The sequence below is a fragment of the Electrona antarctica genome, assembly GCF_951216825.1.
Source record: "Electrona antarctica genome assembly, chromosome: 19".
NCBI lineage: Eukaryota > Metazoa > Chordata > Actinopteri > Myctophiformes > Myctophidae > Electrona > Electrona antarctica.
Genome location: NC_136800.1, coordinates 37,261,573 through 37,281,298, shown reverse-complemented (window position 1 = coordinate 37,281,298; position 19,726 = coordinate 37,261,573). Strand labels below are relative to the sequence as shown.

General features: G+C 43.9%; 1 protein-coding gene across 1 annotated transcript in view; it reads left to right on the top strand.

Moving 5' to 3' along the window:
• Positions 1-19,726, top strand: part of tnr (tenascin R (restrictin, janusin)) — a 325,579-nt gene that overhangs the window by 272,733 nt on the left and 33,120 nt on the right. The window contains exon 25 of the mRNA XM_079529713.1: positions 17,344-17,474. Coding sequence (XP_079385839.1) covers positions 17,344-17,474 — 131 coding nt within the window. The remainder of the gene's footprint in view (positions 1-17,343; positions 17,475-19,726) is intronic.

The window sequence follows — 19,726 nt, the reverse complement described above, 5'->3', positions numbered from 1 at the left end:
TGAACAAAGTGACTTTAAGACTAACAGCTATTTCACATTGCATACCACTGCTACTGATGCAGTTCTGATCAATAAACTGAGCACACATAGATCAGTCTGCCGAGTCCAGAAAGTTTTGTTGTTTTAATAATCAGCAGCTCGCTGATTCACAACACCTATGTGCGCTTGCGGTCCCCAAGGCTACAGCGCCTGTGGCATCAGATAGAGATGTCTCATGAAGGTCAATTATTGACTGAAACCTTGCATTAACACGTTTGCATGTAAGTGAAGACAGGGTGCCGGGGCTGTTCTCTTTCTAAATATCAAATTACTGGGGGCGGCAGTGGCTCAGGAGGTAGATAGACCGGTTAGGAAATGGAAGGTTCTCGGTTCGATCCCCAGCTATGCCTGCATGGGTTAGTGTCGAAGTGTCCTTGAGCAAGACACTGAAACCCTATAACTGCTCCTGATTACAATTTACAATTTAGGCATTTAGCAGACGCTCTTAATCCAGAGTGACTTACATTAGGCAAGAACAAAAGCATGGGAATACATCACATATATAAAATGCATTTATCATGAAACATGCGTAAGCTAAGAACGTAACTAGAACATATCTATTTAATGACACTATGCATATAAACTATACATATATACTATACTATGCTATACCGTACATATGATGAGCAGGTTGGTGCTTTGCATGGTTTCCTCTGGGTTTGTGGGTGGGTATGTAATGTACATTTTAAAGCGCTTTGGATTGGCTGCAATTGAGCACTCATCACTATATTAAAATGTAATGCTTTGCACAGTATACTGACTTGCAGATGATTCTCTGATGAAAATCTGTATGTCCACCAGAAAGGTCAGAGGTCAGCAATGGAGACTGAACGCATCATACGCATGAACAGCCATTAGACTGTCAGCCTGATTGTCATTCACAATCCTGCATTGTTAGAAGAGGCGTCATTTCAGAAAAACGAAATAAATATATATACAATAAATCAGATCGTTTTGCAGCGTTCAGAGGTGGAGAAAGTACAGTATGCACAAAATACATGAATTTGAGGTTGAATGCGGGATGGCAATCCCCTTCCCCTGGGACCCCACATGGAACTCCCGGTTGTTCAGGGCCAAGGAATTGTTCTAGTTTATCTAGAGTGGTGTGTGCCTCTACATAAACTTTATGTTCTGGACTTCTTGCGAGAGAGAGAGAGAGAGAGAGAGAGAGAGAGAGAGAGAGAGAGAGAGAGAGAGAGAGAGAGAGAGAGAGAGAGAGAGAGAGAGAGAGAGAGAGAGAGAGAGAGAGAGAGAGAGAGAGAGAGAGAGAGAGAGAGAGAGAGAGAGAGAGAGAGAGAGAGAGAGAGAGAGAGAGAGAGAGAGAGAGAGAGAGAGAGAGAGAGAGAGAGAGAGAGAGAGAGAGAACTTTTCTTGTCAGCAGAGGCGTTCATATCCCCCAAGGAGGACGAGGCGACAGTTTCCTGGCCTGCACTGCAGCAGAGAGACGGAGAGAGAGAGAGAGAGAGAGAGAGACTGCATGAAACACAAGATACACTCGCACAACACGCCCAAAAGCTGGGCTACATAATCTCCACTTCAAAACTCAAGTGGGGCTGTAGGACGTTAGATGCTCCTCCATCCAGGCCTATATACGCATCACACCACATACTGTACACAGACACCACAGGCACCATCTTGGCAGCAAGGTGCTTCTAATTTGGGAGGCAGACTCTCACAGCCACAAGGCTGTGCTACAGTACCTCTTGTGCTTTTATGTCTTCCCAGAGAGCAGAAAAAAATTGGCATTTCTACCCTCACCCTACACCAACTAGTCTTCTTCAAATGAGATCAGACTGGAGAGATACTTTGATGTAGCTGACAACATGGAGTCGGTAATGAGATTTTGTGTAGTTTCAAGCGCCACCTTGCTTTTGATCCGGCATGCCGCCGTGTTCATAGTGACTTTCAGTGTAACTGTACCCCCTGAAGAGAGTGGACAGTAATTATTCATGCCACATTCATGCCACTTGGAGTGAAAATGATTGGATGAGGTGACATCATGTGAAATACTTCCTAAAATGTTTACTTGCTATTGGGCCTCTTCATTGTGAAACACAAGGAGTATGTTGTACTTTACATTTCTATTTTTGAGCAGTGCCTCCGCTCCATTACGGAGATGTGTGTGTGTGTGTGTGTGTGTGTGTGTGTGTGTGTGTGTGTGTGTGTGTGTGTGTGTGAGTGTGAGTGTGAGTGTGAGTGTGAGTGTGTGAGTGTGAGTGTGAGTGTGAGTGTGAGAGTGTGAGAGAGAGAGTGTGTGAGAGAGAGAGAGTGTGAGAGTGAGTGAGAGAGTGTGTGTGTGTGTGTGTGTGTGTGTGTGTGTGTGTGTGTGTGTGTGTGTGTGTGTGTGTGCGCGCGCGTCCCTGTACGCGTCCCAACACGGAAAGCTGCAACACGGTAACTCTGTCATTTCTCGATCGTTTCGGACGTGGGGTGGCTTGCCGGAACTGGCTTGCTGGGGCGCGTTCCTGGTGGTCGGGATGTTGCGGGGGGACACGGTACAGTTGCACCGCTTACTTCACACAGGTGTGATTTTTTATCTTATCTAGAATATTGGTGCAGATTGACACTGCATTCTGATATGATGCAGTTTGATTTTAACATTAGGTACATTCTTTGGGTAATATACTGGTAATATACTGCATTGTCAAATTAGCTTTCTATGCACATTCAGTTTTTATTATGAGTGAGGACATGAACCCTATCAAAATTGTTGATAGTCTATAAATCTAACCTTTACAGCATTAGTGGGGCTGCTTGTTCAGGAGAAAGTTAGCAGAGTTTTATGGAGCCTGCAATACCCATAGGACTGGAATGGAGAATGTTACTCAACTATCTATGACAGATACAAATTGATATGTAATGGTATTTGGCCGTGGACATGAGATTAGAATACCTCTCAATCTGAAATGTCATATAGCCTACTGAAATACATTCAGTATTGTATGGCTTTTGGAAATGTTATCAGTATTTATGAACACTAGCCTATACAAGTGCTTACAATGCACAGCACCATTTTGAGGTATACTTTCCATTTTTGAGGGGTGCTAGCCCCTCCTATATGTCCAGCTTTGATGGTTTGTGTAAACACAAACATTGAAGACAATGAAAAATCCTATGCCCAGCTTTGAGTGTTTGTGTAGTCAATTAACTACTTCTACTCGAAAAAGCACACCTGTGTGAAGTGAGGGGCAATCTTATCATCGTAAATCATCATCTAATTCCGGCCAATCAGAATTTACGTCCTCGCCTTCGTCTTCAATGTTTGCGTTACGCAATGTTTGTGTTTGCACAAACACTAAAAATTGTCCATTCATTGTCATGGCATTTAATGTTTGTGTTAGGACAAAGTTTGTGTTGCACACACACTAAAAGCTGGACATAGGAGGGGCTATCGCCCCTCAAAACAGGGGATGTACAATGTGACGCATTATGAGCTTGTAGACTTAGTACTTTTACTTTGCTACTCAAATATATTTGATAATAAAACATTTGTACATTTCAAGCTCCAAAACTCCCACCTCCCACAACACATGACATATCCCCCCTCTGTCAAACGGAAGAAAATCTACACCCACACACAACACACAGACAGAGATACCAAGTCAAACTGACGCTCAGAATCAGTGAACCAATAGAATCCAGGGAAGAGGGGTCCCATTGGGACAGGCTTCAAACTCTAGCAAGGATTAATTTAAAAAGCCTTTATTTACTCAATAGGGATATACATTTTTAAAGCCATTTAAAAGCCACCAAACACCGACCGGTTTCGTCAGACTCTTCTTCATGGCGTGGCTATAGGGCAACCAATATAGGATCCACCTGCTGTTATCGCCAGAACCCGCCCCTCTAGACCAGGAATCACACTGGGCACTTGGGCAGGGGCAGGCTGGCCGGGGCAAAACTTTAGTTGCTACTGCTAGTTACTTTGGAGATTTTTTTTTAATAACTTTTTATTGAATTTTAACACACGTTTTAATACCATTTGAAAATAGCAGATCTACAAGCTCACAATGCGTCGCAATTGATTAATTCATTGATCAATTCTTGTTTTATGTTGTTATTACTGGTAATTGTATGATTCTTCTCGTCAACTCAGTACTGGTAATCTCATGGAATATAATGGCCTGCGACCAAAAAAGCTGCGACCGAGTTTTGTCAGAGCCATGAGCATCCCTTCCATGGTGTCCTGTTTCCTCTGTCTCTCTGGGGTGCTGCAGTACACTACGCTATACAAGACCCCACAGGCTACTGTATGTGCTCATACAAACACTGTCAAGTTAATACAGTTTATTTCTTATCCACATGGACCCTAGCGACTCTTTTCTGGGGATGAACATTGGTCAAAAATAGGCTAGCCAATCTACAAGATCACAACGCTCTTATTGCTGAAGAGATTTGGTGTTGAGGGACAAAGGGAGTGGAATGTGACTTCATTTGTAGCTGCAGGAGTTAGAATTAAATGAAGCAGCATTGGGGGACTGTTCCCTGAGTTTAATCAAGCACCGGCCTTTTAGTGAAAGCTCATTTATATACACTGTTTTTGGTCAAATTAATTATAAAGTGTTGCAGGCCATTGAGATTGGCTGCTCAAGTGCCAGCACCTCCATCATGCGTGTGTGTGTGTGTGTGTGTGTGTGTGTGTGTGTGTGTGTGTGTGTGTGTGTGTGTGTGTGTGTGTGTGTGTGTGTGTGTGTGTGTGTGTGTGTGTGTGTGTGTGTGTGTGTGTGTGTGTGTGTGTGTGTGTGTGTCGTGCGTGCGTGTGCACATGCACACATGCACATGCTCACACACACTTGCACATGCAATAACACACATGGTTCCCCTACTGGACGGCGCTGACATGTAATCACACCAGGGGGTGACTGAGTTCCCTCGACCTGAGAGCGGCCTTGTCTGGGTGTTCATTAGAGCCCCTAATAGAATTCCTAATGCCCAGTTATGCTCTGCTAACACAGCCTGGTGTTCTTTTTTTAGGCTCTTACGCTCTGATAGGAAATGTCACAGTGTGAATGGGCTGTGAAAGGGGATGCGAGTGCACTGACTTGGTTGGTTAGCTTGTCTCGAGCCCTGCCAAATGCCAATGTCTCTCTGTTTCAGCCTATCTCTGTCTCTCTGTGCTTAGCCATGGAGACTCACGGCTCACACCACACCACAAAGAGAGAAGCTGTAGCAACACTATAGTCAAACGGATTATAACACGCACAGAATGGATTCACAGTTTGTACCCAAGGTTTGGAAATGTATCTCATGATTAAGAAAGGAGTTTAAAGACGTAGGGAAATGAAAAATACTTTTTTCACCCTTTTCGAGCAGATCTGTGGTCATCATATGGGCATACCTCACAATCTATGCCACACCAATGGGAACATTTCCATATTTGTTTATTTTTATATCAAAGGTCCATCAAAATCTAATCTGAATTACTCTGAACGAAAACGAAAGCTTGATGACTTGTCGAGTCCTGCATGAATACAAATTAATCTTGATTTCATTCACCTGTTTTATTCCCATCGCAGCACGTTCCTCCAACACAGCTGGTTTTGATTACAGAACTACTCAGTTTTTAATCTCATTCAAGATGACATCCAGAGAGTGTATTACTCGTTTTAATCTTAATCATCATGCTAAAATATGTATCTGAAAACATTATAGGTTAGAAATAAGCCACAAGCTTTGCCGCCCGTCTCTCTGTGACATCAACGCACGTCGCACGCGTCGCGCACACGCATGCACATGTAATGGAGCTACGTCCCATACCCTGGAGGGATGTGACTAGAGATGTCCCGATACTGTATCGGTATCGGAAAAGTATCGGTATCGGCCCTTATTTATCAGGTCATATCGGTATCGGCGAATATGCCAGTCTAACCACCGATCCGACACAGGGGTAAGGGGTTGACATAAAAAAGTTGGGGCATGTGGAGTTTGCTTTCGAGTTGCCCAAACTGCAAATGCACATTTGAGTGAGGAGTCTGCTACAGTATAAACACAACACGAGATATATAGCTAGATAGCTATAAACACAACACGAGATCACAACACTGGTATCAGTATTCAGTATCGGTATCGGCTAACACAGAAATTGTGGTATCGGGATCGGATCGGGAACGATAAAAGCGTATCGGGACATCCCTAGATGCAACGTTCTGATTCATTCAAAAACCCACAGCTTTCTGTTTCAGAGTGAAACTACAAAATAAAATGCTCCAGATACTTTAATCACTTAAACTCTAGAGTGTTGTGGTTCGTTGACTGCATGGAGTGAGTCCCTCTCATGGTGTATCTTCAGTTATTAAACTCTAGAGTGTTGTGGTTGACTGCATGGAGTGAGTCCCTCTTATGGTGTATCTTCACTTATTGCTGTACAAGGCTTTCCCCAGAATGTGGATGCTGGGGTAAGTGGTTAATGTAGTGAAAGTGTTTCGTCATCCACAGTCTTTGCGAGTCAGGGCTATGTCACTTCCCAGCGATTGGTGGTACAGCATATTCTCTGAAATGCTGAGCATGCCACATTGCTGCTGCAAGGCAACACAGCTGCCCAATTAGAACAATTAGCCTGTTATTGCTGGTTCAACATGGCTCCGGTGCCGCTGTCATGACTAGGCAATTTAAAGCCAGGTGGCTCACCTCTGATTGTATTTAAATACAGTAGCATTGCTGTTGCTTTTGTTGTTGTTTTTAGTGTACCATGAGAGCGATGGGCATCACAATTCCTTCCTTTTTCTTTCCTGAATAAATAGCTTCAGACTTACTGACTATTTCCAGTCCTCAGTGAGACTACACAAGGGAGAAAAACAGAAGGACAATTAAAATGCAAAGACAGATTTGATCATCTGGATCTGGAGATCCACATCTCTGTAGACCCCATTATAAAACTAGAAATGCACTCTGTCGAGGTGCCAACTTGCGCCCTGCACACAAGTAGGCCATACATGGCCTACTTGTGCGCAAGCAGAGCGCGCAAGTACTGCTACTAACTAATGAATATTACAACTGCTTAGCTGTTCTAAATCCTTTTTGACCCGTTATTGACCTTATACCAACCTTGAAGTGTACCTTAGTTACATCACCATCAACAGCCAATAAGGGACCACCATTCTTACTGACATACTGTACGTATGTATACATACATACGTTACCTTTTACCCACCCAACATTGAAACATATCTTAATTACGTCACCATCAACAGCCAATTAGCGGTATCTATGCATACATACATACCACTTTTGGTCCAGCCAACCACAATACTTGCGCGCTCTGCTTGCGCAAGTACTAAAAGTTAGATATTGTTGGACTTCCTTTGTTGGCCTACTGGCAATGTGCACAAGAAAGTGGTCTAGGGGTTTTGTGAGATTATCCCTGGACGCACGCATGCATGCATGCACACACGCACGCACGCACGCACGCACGCACGCACGCACGCACGCACGTTATTTGAAGCAGACGGTGCAACCGCAATGGGCACTGAATGTGTCACCAACTTCATTGCAATGAATACATTTGCCATTTCCACTCTCCATTGGAAGAGCAATACAACAGATTGCTTTAACAATTTGTGCAAAGTACACTTTTTTTATTTAAGCGTTCTCAATAAATAAGAATGAGATAAATAAGTAGTCCTGCTTTGTCCACTTTGAACCCATTCTTCTTATATCACAGATTAGAATTTTGTTCATTTCAGTTTATTAACCCCTTAGAAGAAAAAAGTCCTTCTGCACACCTACAGTGGACAGGTGCGTCGGATAACTGGAACTGGAGAAGTAGAGAAAAAAGGATCCCGCACACTTAGAATTAGATTTATTCAGCAACGTGTCGGTCGTTCAGACACTCATCAGGCTTCATCATGATGCCTGATGAAGGTCTGAACCACCGAAACATTGCTCAATAAATCTAATTTAATCTAATCTAATTCCTTTTTCCTCTACTTCTCCAGTTTATTAACCCCAAAGTATTGATTACAAAAGCAGCAGATTATGAAAGCAAACAAATCCCCAATATAAGACATCCAAAGCCCATAGGCATGCATCGCCATCTGATCAAATTCACGGTACCCAATTAAAAAGCCAGCACACGGATGCAACATCTACTCTACCCCGTTGAACAACCCCCCCTCGGTCCCTACATCAGATTAGACCACGACTCGCCTCAGACCGTTCTTCCATCTGCTCAACTGCCGCTGTTTACTGCCCGGGATCCGTTTACACAGCCTGTTTAATGAGAGATTAGATATGAAAAAAATAAACAATCCCAAACATCTTATTCACATTTGAGTGTCCTCTGTGTCGCAGGTTGGGACTGTGGAAACCTGCCAACAACTAAAACGAACACCTGTTTACCTGATTGTGTACCCTTTGACACTCACCCTGTTTAATTATACGCAGAGAATGAGTGGAGGAGAGGCCAGACGAGAGGGGGGGGATAAAGGAGGAAGGCGTAGAAAGAGTCGGGGGGGGGGGGGGGTGTGTGTGTGTGTGTGTGTGTGTGTGTGTGTGTGTGTGTGTGTGTGTGTGTGTGTGTGTGTGTGTGTGTGTGTGTGTGTGTGTGTCATGTCTTACATAACCCTTACATAACCATTTCTGAACGTATTCCACTGCTCTGATTGTATGTATTCTGGAACAAAAGTATTGTGTTTTAGCTTGAGCGCTAGAGTGAAAAGCAGTGGTTGTGTTTACATGTCATTAAGATCTCAAAAGCCTCACCCTCCTTCCCAATTATCGCTCTCTCTCTCTCTCTCTGTTTCTCTCTGTCTCTCTCTGCCATGTGTTTGCAAAGGCATCCTTTGACAAGATATATAAATGCCAATGCTGAAGCAACATGATCCACCAGCATGAGGTGACGACAGCGAGGAACAACAACACATTTCCACTCAGCCTCTCTGGCCAAACAGAATAGGAATGGCAGTTTGTGCGGATTACAGGACGAGGCGTAACAAATGCAAAGAAAGACAGAGATGAGATGACGGAGTAGAGGGAAGAGCAGGAGCTGTGTGTGCGTGCGTGTGTGCGTGTGTGTGTTTGATTGATTGATTGAAGAATTTATTAACAGTTTGCAGAATTACAGTACATTTCAAGCACAAACTCAATACAAAGGCTGTTAACTGTGAGTGGACGACCCAATTAAGCATTACACTTGTTTCCAACAGGGTCCACCATGTTCAAATCATCAAAACATTTAGAGACGTACAAATAGACACTTCTATAGACAGAACAGGAATTCATCAAAAAGGAATTCATCAAAAAGGAGGTAAAAAGGGAAAAGAAAAATATACAGTGAGGGGAAAAAAAAGGGGGGGCGGGGGGGGGGATTCACGTTCAGCTCCGTTAAATTGTTTGTTTTCCTTGGAGGAGCTGCGTTGGGTCCCCAAGTCGGCTCCGTGGCCGTACCTTGAGTTGGCTGTGTGGCCGTGACCATCTCTTGTGTTGTCCTTGCGTTGGGTCCCCAAGTTGGCTCAGTGGCCATACCTTGAGTTGGCTGTGTGGCCGCGACCGTCTCTTGTGTTGTCATTGCGTTCGTGTTTGAGGGATTCCGATTTTACAGGGGCCAGTTTCGAATTGCAGCCGTCCGTAGGTGCCCTTTGAGAGCGGTTTTGAAAGAGTCAAGGGATTCGCATGTCTTAATGACAGTTGGTAGGGCGTTCCACATTTTAGTGGCATAGGAGCGAAAAGAATTTAGTCCCTTGTTTGTGCCGAATCTGGGTTGTACATGGTTCGTTGCACTCCCTCTGGTGTTGTGGGTGTGGACTTCGTTAACATTAAGGAAGTATCTAGACAGGTACATGGGTATCTTGGTGGTGTATCGAATCTTGTGGACCAGACCCATTGCAAGATGCTGTACTCTGTCGTCGACCCTAAGCCATTCCAGCCTGTCGAAGTGGGCAGGGGTGAGGTGGGTTCGGGGGGCTAGATCAAGTAGGAGCCTGACCAGTTTGTTTTGGGAAGTCTGGAGCCTGGTTTTAAGGGCCTTTGAGGTGCTGTGGTACCAGGAGGTGCATGCATAGTCAAAGAAACCCTGTACAAGGGCTCCTGTTAAGGTCTTCAAGGTGTTTTTGTTGACCAGTGAGGAGATCCTGTAGAGGAATCTTGTTCTATGGTTGACTTTTTTGATTACGTTGGTGGCCATTTTATCACCGGAAAGATTAGCCTCCAGGATGGAACCTAGGTAGGTAATTTCATCTTTACGTGTGATAACATTGTCACCCACTCTAACCAAGAAGCCATTTGCCTTGCTGAGATTACTAATAGAGCCAAAGAGAATGGATTCAGTTTTTCCCAGGTGTAAAGATAGTTTGTTATCAGCGAGCCAGGTGCAGATTCTACCGAGTTCAGAGCTGAGGGCATTTTCAACCTGCAGTTTGTCCCTGTCCGAGACCAGCAGTGCTGAGTCATCTGCGAACAGGAACAAGTTGCAGTCACAGGCTGAAGTCATGTCGTTTACATATATTAGGAACAGTAGAGGCCCTAGTATGCTTCCTTGTGGAACGCCACAGCTCACTGGGAGGGGGGGGGACAGTGTTCCGTTCACTTCCACCATCTGTTCTCTCCCCTCCAGGTAGGATTGCATCCAGCTCACTGATGTGCTATCGAAACCAATTGCTTTTAGCTTGTTAACCAGTATGGAGTGGTTCACGGTGTCAAAAGCCTTTTGGAGGTCCAGCATGACCATGCCGCAGTATTTGCCAGCGTCCACCTCTTGTTTGATGTGGTCGCTCAAATAGAGGAGGCATGTGTCAGTGGAGTGGGATGTTCTGAAGCCAGATTGGAACTCGTACAATAATTTATTAGTGGCAAGATACTTTTCAACCTGTTCATAGACTATTTTTTCCATCACTTTCGAGATGGAACTAAGAATAGAAATAGGGCGGTAGTTGCCGGGGTCTAATTTACTCCCTTTCTTGTGCAAGGGGGTTACTTTGGCCAGTTTGAAATCTTGGGGGACCTGTCCCTGTTTGATGGAGAGGTTTACTATGTGGGTGATGATTGGAGCTATAGAGATGGCTGAGTCTCTGAGAAATTTGGAGGGAATGTTGTCATGTCCTGTGGCCTTGTGGGGTTGGAGGGCACTCAGTTTCTTAATTACCTCATCAGTTGTTACCATAACTAGTTTAAAATCGTCTTTACAAACACCTAGGTTTTTGTAGAAGGTTGTAATGTGCTCTACACCAAAGAGCCCAGAGTGGGAGGGCAGTTTGTTAACCAGAGTTGTTGATATGTTTGTAAAGAAGATATTCAAGTAGTTGGCCACATCAAGGTTGTCAGTGATGAGAGTGTTGTCAGATTTGATGTTTATGTTCGAAAATCTGGTTTTTAGTTTCTGACCATAGCTTAGTTGATTGTTTAGTAGCTTCCAGAGCTCATGAGGATTGTTTTTGTTTTCCTCAGCTTTATCATTAATGAAGTTACTTTTAGCTGATTTGGTCATGGCAGTTACACTGTTTCGTAGTTTGATTCGTTGTGTATTTAGGTTGTTCAAACGAGCTTGGCGAACACTGTCGAAGCGCTTGGCTAGCTTTGACTTGCATTTTAGAACTTCAGAGCATTTTTTGTCTCTGGCTTTCATTGCAGCCAGTATGTCCGAATTCATCCATGGTTCCGAGCGGGTTTTGCCCCTGGTGGTTCTCAAAGGAGCCATGTTGTTCAGTACTGATGTAAATTTGGTTTTGAAGCCAAGCCAAGCTTCTTCGACATGTGTGCTTTTAAGCTCATCGGACCAATCCAGACTCTCCAATACTTGGTTAAAGACCTCACTAGAGTAGGTTTTGAGGTCCCTTGATATGACTGTTTTGTGGCAGCCGGTCTTAAGTTTTTGTATTTTGCGGGTACAGAATATCATAAAATGATCACTAAGCCCACATACAATAACCCCTTTCTTGGAGATTCTGGATTTGTCCGAGGACAGAATGAGATCAATGACAGTTTGAGTAGAATCACACACTCTAGTGGGTTGGGTAATTAGCTGACTGACACTATGTAGATCACAGAACTTACTGAATGACTTAAACACAGGTGCTTCCTTTCGTTGCATGTCTGTATTGTAGTCGCCAATCAGGATTTTCTCTACACATTCCTCCTCAGCTAAGCACCCCTCAAGTATATCATAGAACCCATGTTGGTCAGGCGGTCTGTAGACGGTGCCCACTAATACTGATTTAGCTTTTTTGAAAATTAATTCAACCCACACAGTTTCAATTTCATCATGCTGTAAGTCAGTACGAGTAACATATTCAGTGTCTTTGTGAATATACATACACACGCCACCACCATGCCTGTTTCTGTCGTTTCTGATCAAAGAATAGTTCTCTATTTCAACTTCTGGGTCTTTGGTTGACTCATCAAGTTTGGTTTCAGAGAAGCTAATGATGTTCGCCTTACCGCATTGAAACATATGCCTGATTTCAGCCATTTTGGGTCCAATGCTGTTTACGTTCAGGTGAAAGATATGAAGTCCGTTGGCTCCGACTATGGTGCTTATTTCCTCCATGGCGAAATAGGGGAGCGGAGGGCCATTGTTGATGTCTGTAGAAGCCGCGGGGTGCCGTGGGGGGAGGGTGGGGGGTGCGTGGGGGTCGTCGTGGGGTGGCGGGAGTGGGGGATGGGGTCCCTCGTCCAGGTTTGTTGAGGGCGCTGGTGGGGCCGATTGAGCCATGGTGTCGACCGGAGAAACAGCAGAAATAGCAGGTAAAGTATCACGGTGTCCGTCTCCAGTGTGTGTGTGCGCGTGTGTGTGTGCGTCTGCGTGTGCGCACGCGTGCGTGTACTTGTATTACTATGGTTCTCACAGAAGAAATGGTTGCGATAAAAATTAAATATTCTTAAGGTGGTTGCACACTGGACGCGTTTTTCGGAAAACCGACGGAGAAATGCAGCTAAAAATCAGAAAACGCGTCCAGTGTGCAGGGACCTTTAGTGTTAGTCTAACAGTTTGAAGAACATTCAGGTTCTTTTTCACAAAATAGTTTGCTTATGGAGAGTGCCATCTCCCTGGCGCCATCACAGGGTGAAAGGAACTGTAGTTACTTAAGTAACCTTTAGTTACTTAAGGGGGGTGGGGGGGCATTAAAAGTAGGAGGATGCGCAGAAAGGGTACCAAGTGGAAGAGATGCAGGAGATTTGCGGTTGGGAGGAATAGGAAAGGAGGCGGCTTGATAGATGGCAGGACGGGGCGATTATGGGCTGAGAGGACTAGGAGCACGTCAGTGAGGAAGAGAAAGAATGAGGCCAGGAGATTATTGGAGGAAGATCGTCCCCACGTCAATATGAAGACGTGGACTCTTGTTCACCCCAGTAGAATATCATCAAGTGGAAACCTTCGAAGTCCCAAACTTTCTACCACTTTCACTTTCATTAAAACAAATCTAATGAAGCTCACACCACGTTGTGACGCGTCTGTAGGGCATGATTTATATATTTTTAAATTTAAAACATAGAAATGAATATGGCGATACAAGGTTTCTGCCCGACAGCAACACAATCCTTTCAGTCTAATCTGCAGAGCGCAGTCTTTTCTCTCTCTCTCTCCTCCTCCTCCTCTGTCTATCATCTTGTCTTTACAACTCTGTTACTCTGTGAGGCTTCTGCCCATCACCACCTGAGATGAGTTGCCCTGGACACTGTGAGGTTATCCAGGCGAACACACACTGTTAATTCAATAAAAGGAGAAATCACACCAATATGGAATAAGCAAATGTTTATTGGAAAGATTATTTTGGCAGCAATTTAGCAAGCAAAATGGCAAACGTGTATAGCAGAAGATTATTTTGGCGATTAGACTCCGATTGCATTTATTGAATAAGATTAGCTTTTAATAGGGAGAACCCCCCCATTGGAGCATTGGAGTCTAGATGCTGGTGGTGGCAGCTGAGCAGATGAACCTCCTTCCTTCTCAACACTAGATGACAAGGTGGAGTTGGGGGTGGAGGTGGGTTGCTTGTTGCAAACTGAAAAGAGAATGGCAAGTGTCAGAGGCAGTGATATTTAAAGGCGGAGTCAAATCACCTGATTGGCTGCTGCAAAGTGCTCGTGCTTGGATTTGTGAACAGATTTTGACAGTGAGAACGGAAATGACGAGCTATGATAGCTATGATAGCTATGATAGCTATGATAGCTATGATAGCGCTGAAAGGCTGAATGAAAGCGTTGATTAAGATCTTCCTTATTGAACCTTTGCTAAAAGCTACATTTAGTGAGCTGTCAGGGATCCCTCACAACATATACACACATGATCACGCACGCACGCACACACACAAACAAACACACACACACACACACACACACACACACACACACACACACACACACACACACACACACACACACACACACACACACACACACACAATGCCCTCAGTACCCGCATACCAAACACCGCATTCAAAACAAACATGGGGAAATTCTCCTTCTCTACAACACAGCCACCCAGGCGTGGAATGCTTGACCCCTCCCTCAAAAACTGCAGATCACTTACTTACATCTTTCAGCAGGCCCAAGGGAGAGAAAATTATCCTTCCCCTTTAGACAGGTGATCACCCTTTTTCCTGAAATTATTTTTTACACACGCACACACACACACACACACACACACACGCACACGCACACACACCACAAGGCAAGGGTCCATGGTTGATTTGACATCATTTGAGCTTTACTGAAGGTTTTTGGAGTGTGTGCGTGTGAGTGTGAGCGCTAGCTCTGGGCTCAACCCTGGGTCAGCCGTTGAACTAAACTAGCTAATGACACAAGGCAGAGCATTCTTGTCAGCCCATCACTGAAGGGCTATGTTATTTTCACAATTAGAGAGAGAGAGAGAGAAACAGCTGATAATCAAAATGTCACAGAGTCAGAGGGGAGAACTAGGTGATCTTTCATCTACTCGTCAGCCTTGACAGTGCAGTACATTAGCAGAGCAGGAGCTAATCTTTGTAATCACCTCTACCACACTGTGAGCCAATGGCTGACAATGCACCCCGCAGGTATGATGTAATCCCGGGAAACCACTTCCCCAACACAAAGTCAACCTGTGTCGTACAGTAGGTGGCATCAAAATGAGCTGCCGTTGTGTCAAAAGGCCTGTCCTACGACACAGGGAAGCAGAAGTCACCCCCAACCCCAGTGATGTAAGTTGGGGAAAGAAGCCAAGGTAATCATCAATCATTCGCTAAAAACGCTGTTTGGGGAGAGAGAAAAAAACAACAACTGCGTGTTAAGTGTGATGTAAGGGCTGGTAAACTTGAGCCTGCTCCCCAATTGAGACATTGTAATCTCGGTCAGAAATATATTCCAAGACAAGGGTGATACAGTACATGGGTGGATGCATGTGCTTACTGCATGGAGTAAGAAGTCACTGTCAACTTCAGAGAGAAGTGATAATCTTAGGTCCTGGCTCATAAACCGGACCGGTGCTCAATTTCCTGTGTGTGTGTGTGCGTGTGCGTGTGCGTGTGCGTGTGTGTGTGTGCGCGCGCGTGTGCGTGCGTGTGTGCGTGCGCGCGTATCTGCCTGGGATACAATTCTGTAATTTATACACTTTTGCTGTTGGTGCCTATATTTGAATCCTGCAGTTATATGGGATTTCACCATCTGCATAATCCTATTTAGCCTTTCAATATTCAATATTTGCTTCTAGGCGCCTTGTTGTTCACTGTCACGAACGCAGGGATATTAAAAGAGTACGTGAGACAGCATGTCCTAATAAGACCTGCGGCAGGATGCGCCATATACTGTAAGCTCATCTTGATACTACTGTATACGTGTGTAAACACACTCGCAATATGAAGAGAACAACATACTTGTATGCCGCCTTAAGCCTTGAACCAAGTAAGCGTTTGCTTGCGTACTGTTGGGACCTGGGGATTACAGCAAACGTCATGCACAATTATAAGACAATTAAGACACATTTACAGCTCAATCACCTCGGCTGTTGCCAACATTTCACACGGCTAAATGTAACAGACAGTCTGTCATCTTGCCAGGCTTGTCTTGTTCTCAGTGGAAGTAGCGTGACTAACTGATTTGTAAATCATGTAAATGGAAACAATTTCAAGCAACCCGTGTCCAGCAGGGCTAGCAAGGCAGACACAAATGGATAAATAAATGTACACTGAGGTTCTTACTGAGGTCTGCAATACATGTTGCTCCTCCAGTCAGGCTGACAGAACTCAGAGATCTCCCATTGACACTGACGCTGCTGCACAATTAGAGATATTCCATGGTAAATTGTCAAACCCGTTCCATTGTCAAACCCGTCAAGTTGTCAAATTTACTTTAGCTCTTTACGCTACTACAATATTCCCTCTGAACAACAAGAGAGAGATTTGAAATGCTTCTTTGCACCTAATACAATATTTTGATAGGAAGAGTGTACTCCAGTATTCCCCTCTTTGATAAGAACATTGCATTTTTCAGTTTTTGGTACTCTTATTTTGGCTTTGACTTTCTTACCTTAATGTATGTCAAACAAGACTTTATTCCACTTCATAACTACAATATCTATTCTGGGAATTATACAGGTAGGTATATGTGTCAGTTCACCCTGCCACTGATGATACATTTAACGACCTGTATTAAGTTCCTGTGTTATTTTTTTCCCCATAACCTATAACAGGAAGGTGACACAAATGGGTTAAAGTTTGAATTCTTTATTGTGTATGTTGCAGAGAGTTATATTATTTTGACTTTATATATATATATTGTTTGATGCTTGATTCAAGTTGATTGATAATTGATTGTTGCCTCCATTGAAGGGAGCTGTGGGGTGTGGGGAACATGCCAACAGTGTGAGGGTTTGTTTAAAGTATTCTGATTTATCATTGTTTATATAATGTGCATAATTGGTTGAATAATATGTGACTTGTGTATGTGTTCGTGAAATGTGATGTCTCTGGACATAACTGGTTTAACTGTGGAAGCAATTGATTGTGATTTACATTTTAAACATTTTAATTGATTCAATATTAGAAGGTATTTCAACCACAATAACCCTGGTGTCCAACAAAAATCATTATGAAAATTAGTTTTGATAGTAAAAACAATAGCCCAATACTATTGTACTTTTACAGTAGTTCTACTGTACATTGCCGTATTGATACTTTTACTACAATTGAGTACTTTTTCCACCACCGATGCTAATCTTGTTTGACTGAGTCATGAAATGCTACTTAAGGTGTACACTTTGAATACAATCTCTGCCACAGACTTAATTCACACTTGCAGGGCTCTCCCCTGTGTGAGTCCTCGTGTGGCAAGAATTGGCCATGAAACTCTGATGACTTACAGTCTAAGTGATGGATGTTGTTGTTGTGTGTCTGATAGCCATGGACGCACCCCTGAACCTGACAGCCAGCGAGGTGAACCACCGCAGTGCGCTTATCTCCTGGCAGCCGCCAATGGCAGATATCGACAATTACATGCTCACCTACAAGTCAGCCGATGGCAGCCGCAAGGTTCGTAGAGATACAGGACACGCACGCACGCATGCGCACACACAGCGGTGTATACTCAAAGGCGCCACTATGTATTTATACATTTCAGACACATGGGTTGTCTTCCTACATAATCCCCAGTAATCCGTAGAAGAATGTGGACCCTTACAGGTCTGAAGAACCTGTAGGTATTATATTATGTATTGTACAGTATATGAGCTGTTTGAACTTGTAAGATGTGTCTCATTGATTGATTCCCAAAACACAAGGAACAGTTTGTCAGTTAATTATAAGTACAATAAGGGACACTTTTTAATTTATTGTATTTGTATTTATTCTTTTCAAATAAGGACACTATAATTTCAAGGGATGGTTGGGAACCCTACGTATGTCTCACACATCATGTCTGTGTTGAGTGATTTGTACTGGTGTCAGCCAGAGCCATCTAATAGAAGAGTTGCGATATTGAGGGGGCAGAAAGCGCGCGAGCCCATAGACCGCAATGCATTCCGTGAACTTCCGGTTGTCCCCATTCGTTGTCCCCATTCAATGTAGAAGGGTCGCCATTGGACTGGCCCCATGAAGTGAACGGAGTTTGCGTAACTCTGTCTTACTCTATGGCTCTGGTGTCAGTCATGCACCAAGAATACTTTAATTAAGTCAGTGACTCATGTGCCAATGCTGTGGTGGGTCGGTTCCGGCTGGGGGTCTGTGTTGCATCCTCTGTGTCTAATGTACTGTACTGTACTGTACTGTACTGTACTGTACTGTACTGTACTGTACTGTACTGTACTGTACTGTACTGTACTGTACTGTACTTAGTTGCCGTCGGGTGGAAAGCTTATGTCCAGAACGTTTGCTTATGTTTCAATGGATCCAGAGAAACTCTTAATAATGCTTTTCATTGGTTTCATATTTATAAAGCCCACAGATAGACTTACTTTCACACAAAAAAATAGATAATGAAAGGAAATATGGAGATATGAGATTTCTGACTGGCAGCAGTGATATACGTTGGTCGTTTGTTCTCATCTCCTCTAATCGCCAACATTTTACATTATGTTCGAAAACAACACAAACAAAAAGTAGTTGCATACCATAACCAATGTTTTCAAATTGGTTCTTAGAACAATAGCATACACTTATTGACCATATGCAGACCACGGCCACCTTGTCATTAACTTAATGGCAGGGTGGTAACTAACTAGGTGCAATTTGCCATTGACAGCCCATACATCCAAACAGAAAAGCCCTCTGTTTGTACCATTTTGGGCGGGAACCCATTTTGGTGTTAGCATTATGTTATGCTTTAGCTAGAACTACTGACATAGAAACATACCTAGCTTTTTCTGTCAGGATGTAGAAGACATTTTTAGAATCTGATCTCAGGTCAAAATGGGTTAAACGACGCTTCCAAACTCCAATGGCAACATGGTCGCGGTCTGCATAGTCAATTGGCATGCATCCCATACCCAACTAAGTGTAACTCGGGCTTCACATTCTGCTGTCCATACCGCCGTTTTCACAATGGGTCATAAATGAGGTCCTGCTTGCTAAGGCAGAAAACATTGCAGCGCAATTACCTCCGCTGTAACCTGACCATATAGCAGCCAGCTTTAGCAGCCATTCAGCTCACCTCCCTCTGCACAGCCCACATAATGGACTTCAGCAATTTATGACCAGTATCTGCCAGGGCAATCTCTTATCAAGCAGTGACCTATTTGGTACGCCATTAGCATTTACGCATACGTAGAGGACGTGTATCACCATTAGTAAGTGTTTTCAAACACATGCGCGTGCCACATGCATGCATACACAGCACCTATACTACACCAGGGGTTCTCAACGCTTTTGGCCGGGGACCCCCGAAAATGCTTTGGCAACGTCTCGGGACCCTCGCCCCGCCCCCTCCCGACCCCCAATATAAATTGACTGCTACAATAACCTTAAACCATTTTGGGCGGGAACCCCTTTTGGTGTTTTAAGCATTGTTATAATGTAGCTATTTAAAAATAGCAGATCTACAAGCTCATAGCGCGCCACCGAGCTTGTAGGTCTGCTATTTTTGAAAAATCGTGAAAAAAAAAAAAAAAAAAAAAATCTTTTTTTCTTTTTTTTTTTTGGAAAATAATTTGGGGACCCTCTAAAATAATTTGGCGACCCCCCGAGGGGTCGCGACCCACGGGTTGAGAACCCCTGTACTACACACACTCATGTATTGTTTTAATCAGAAACCTTGCGTCTCCGTATTTCCGTAATTGTGTTCCCCTGTA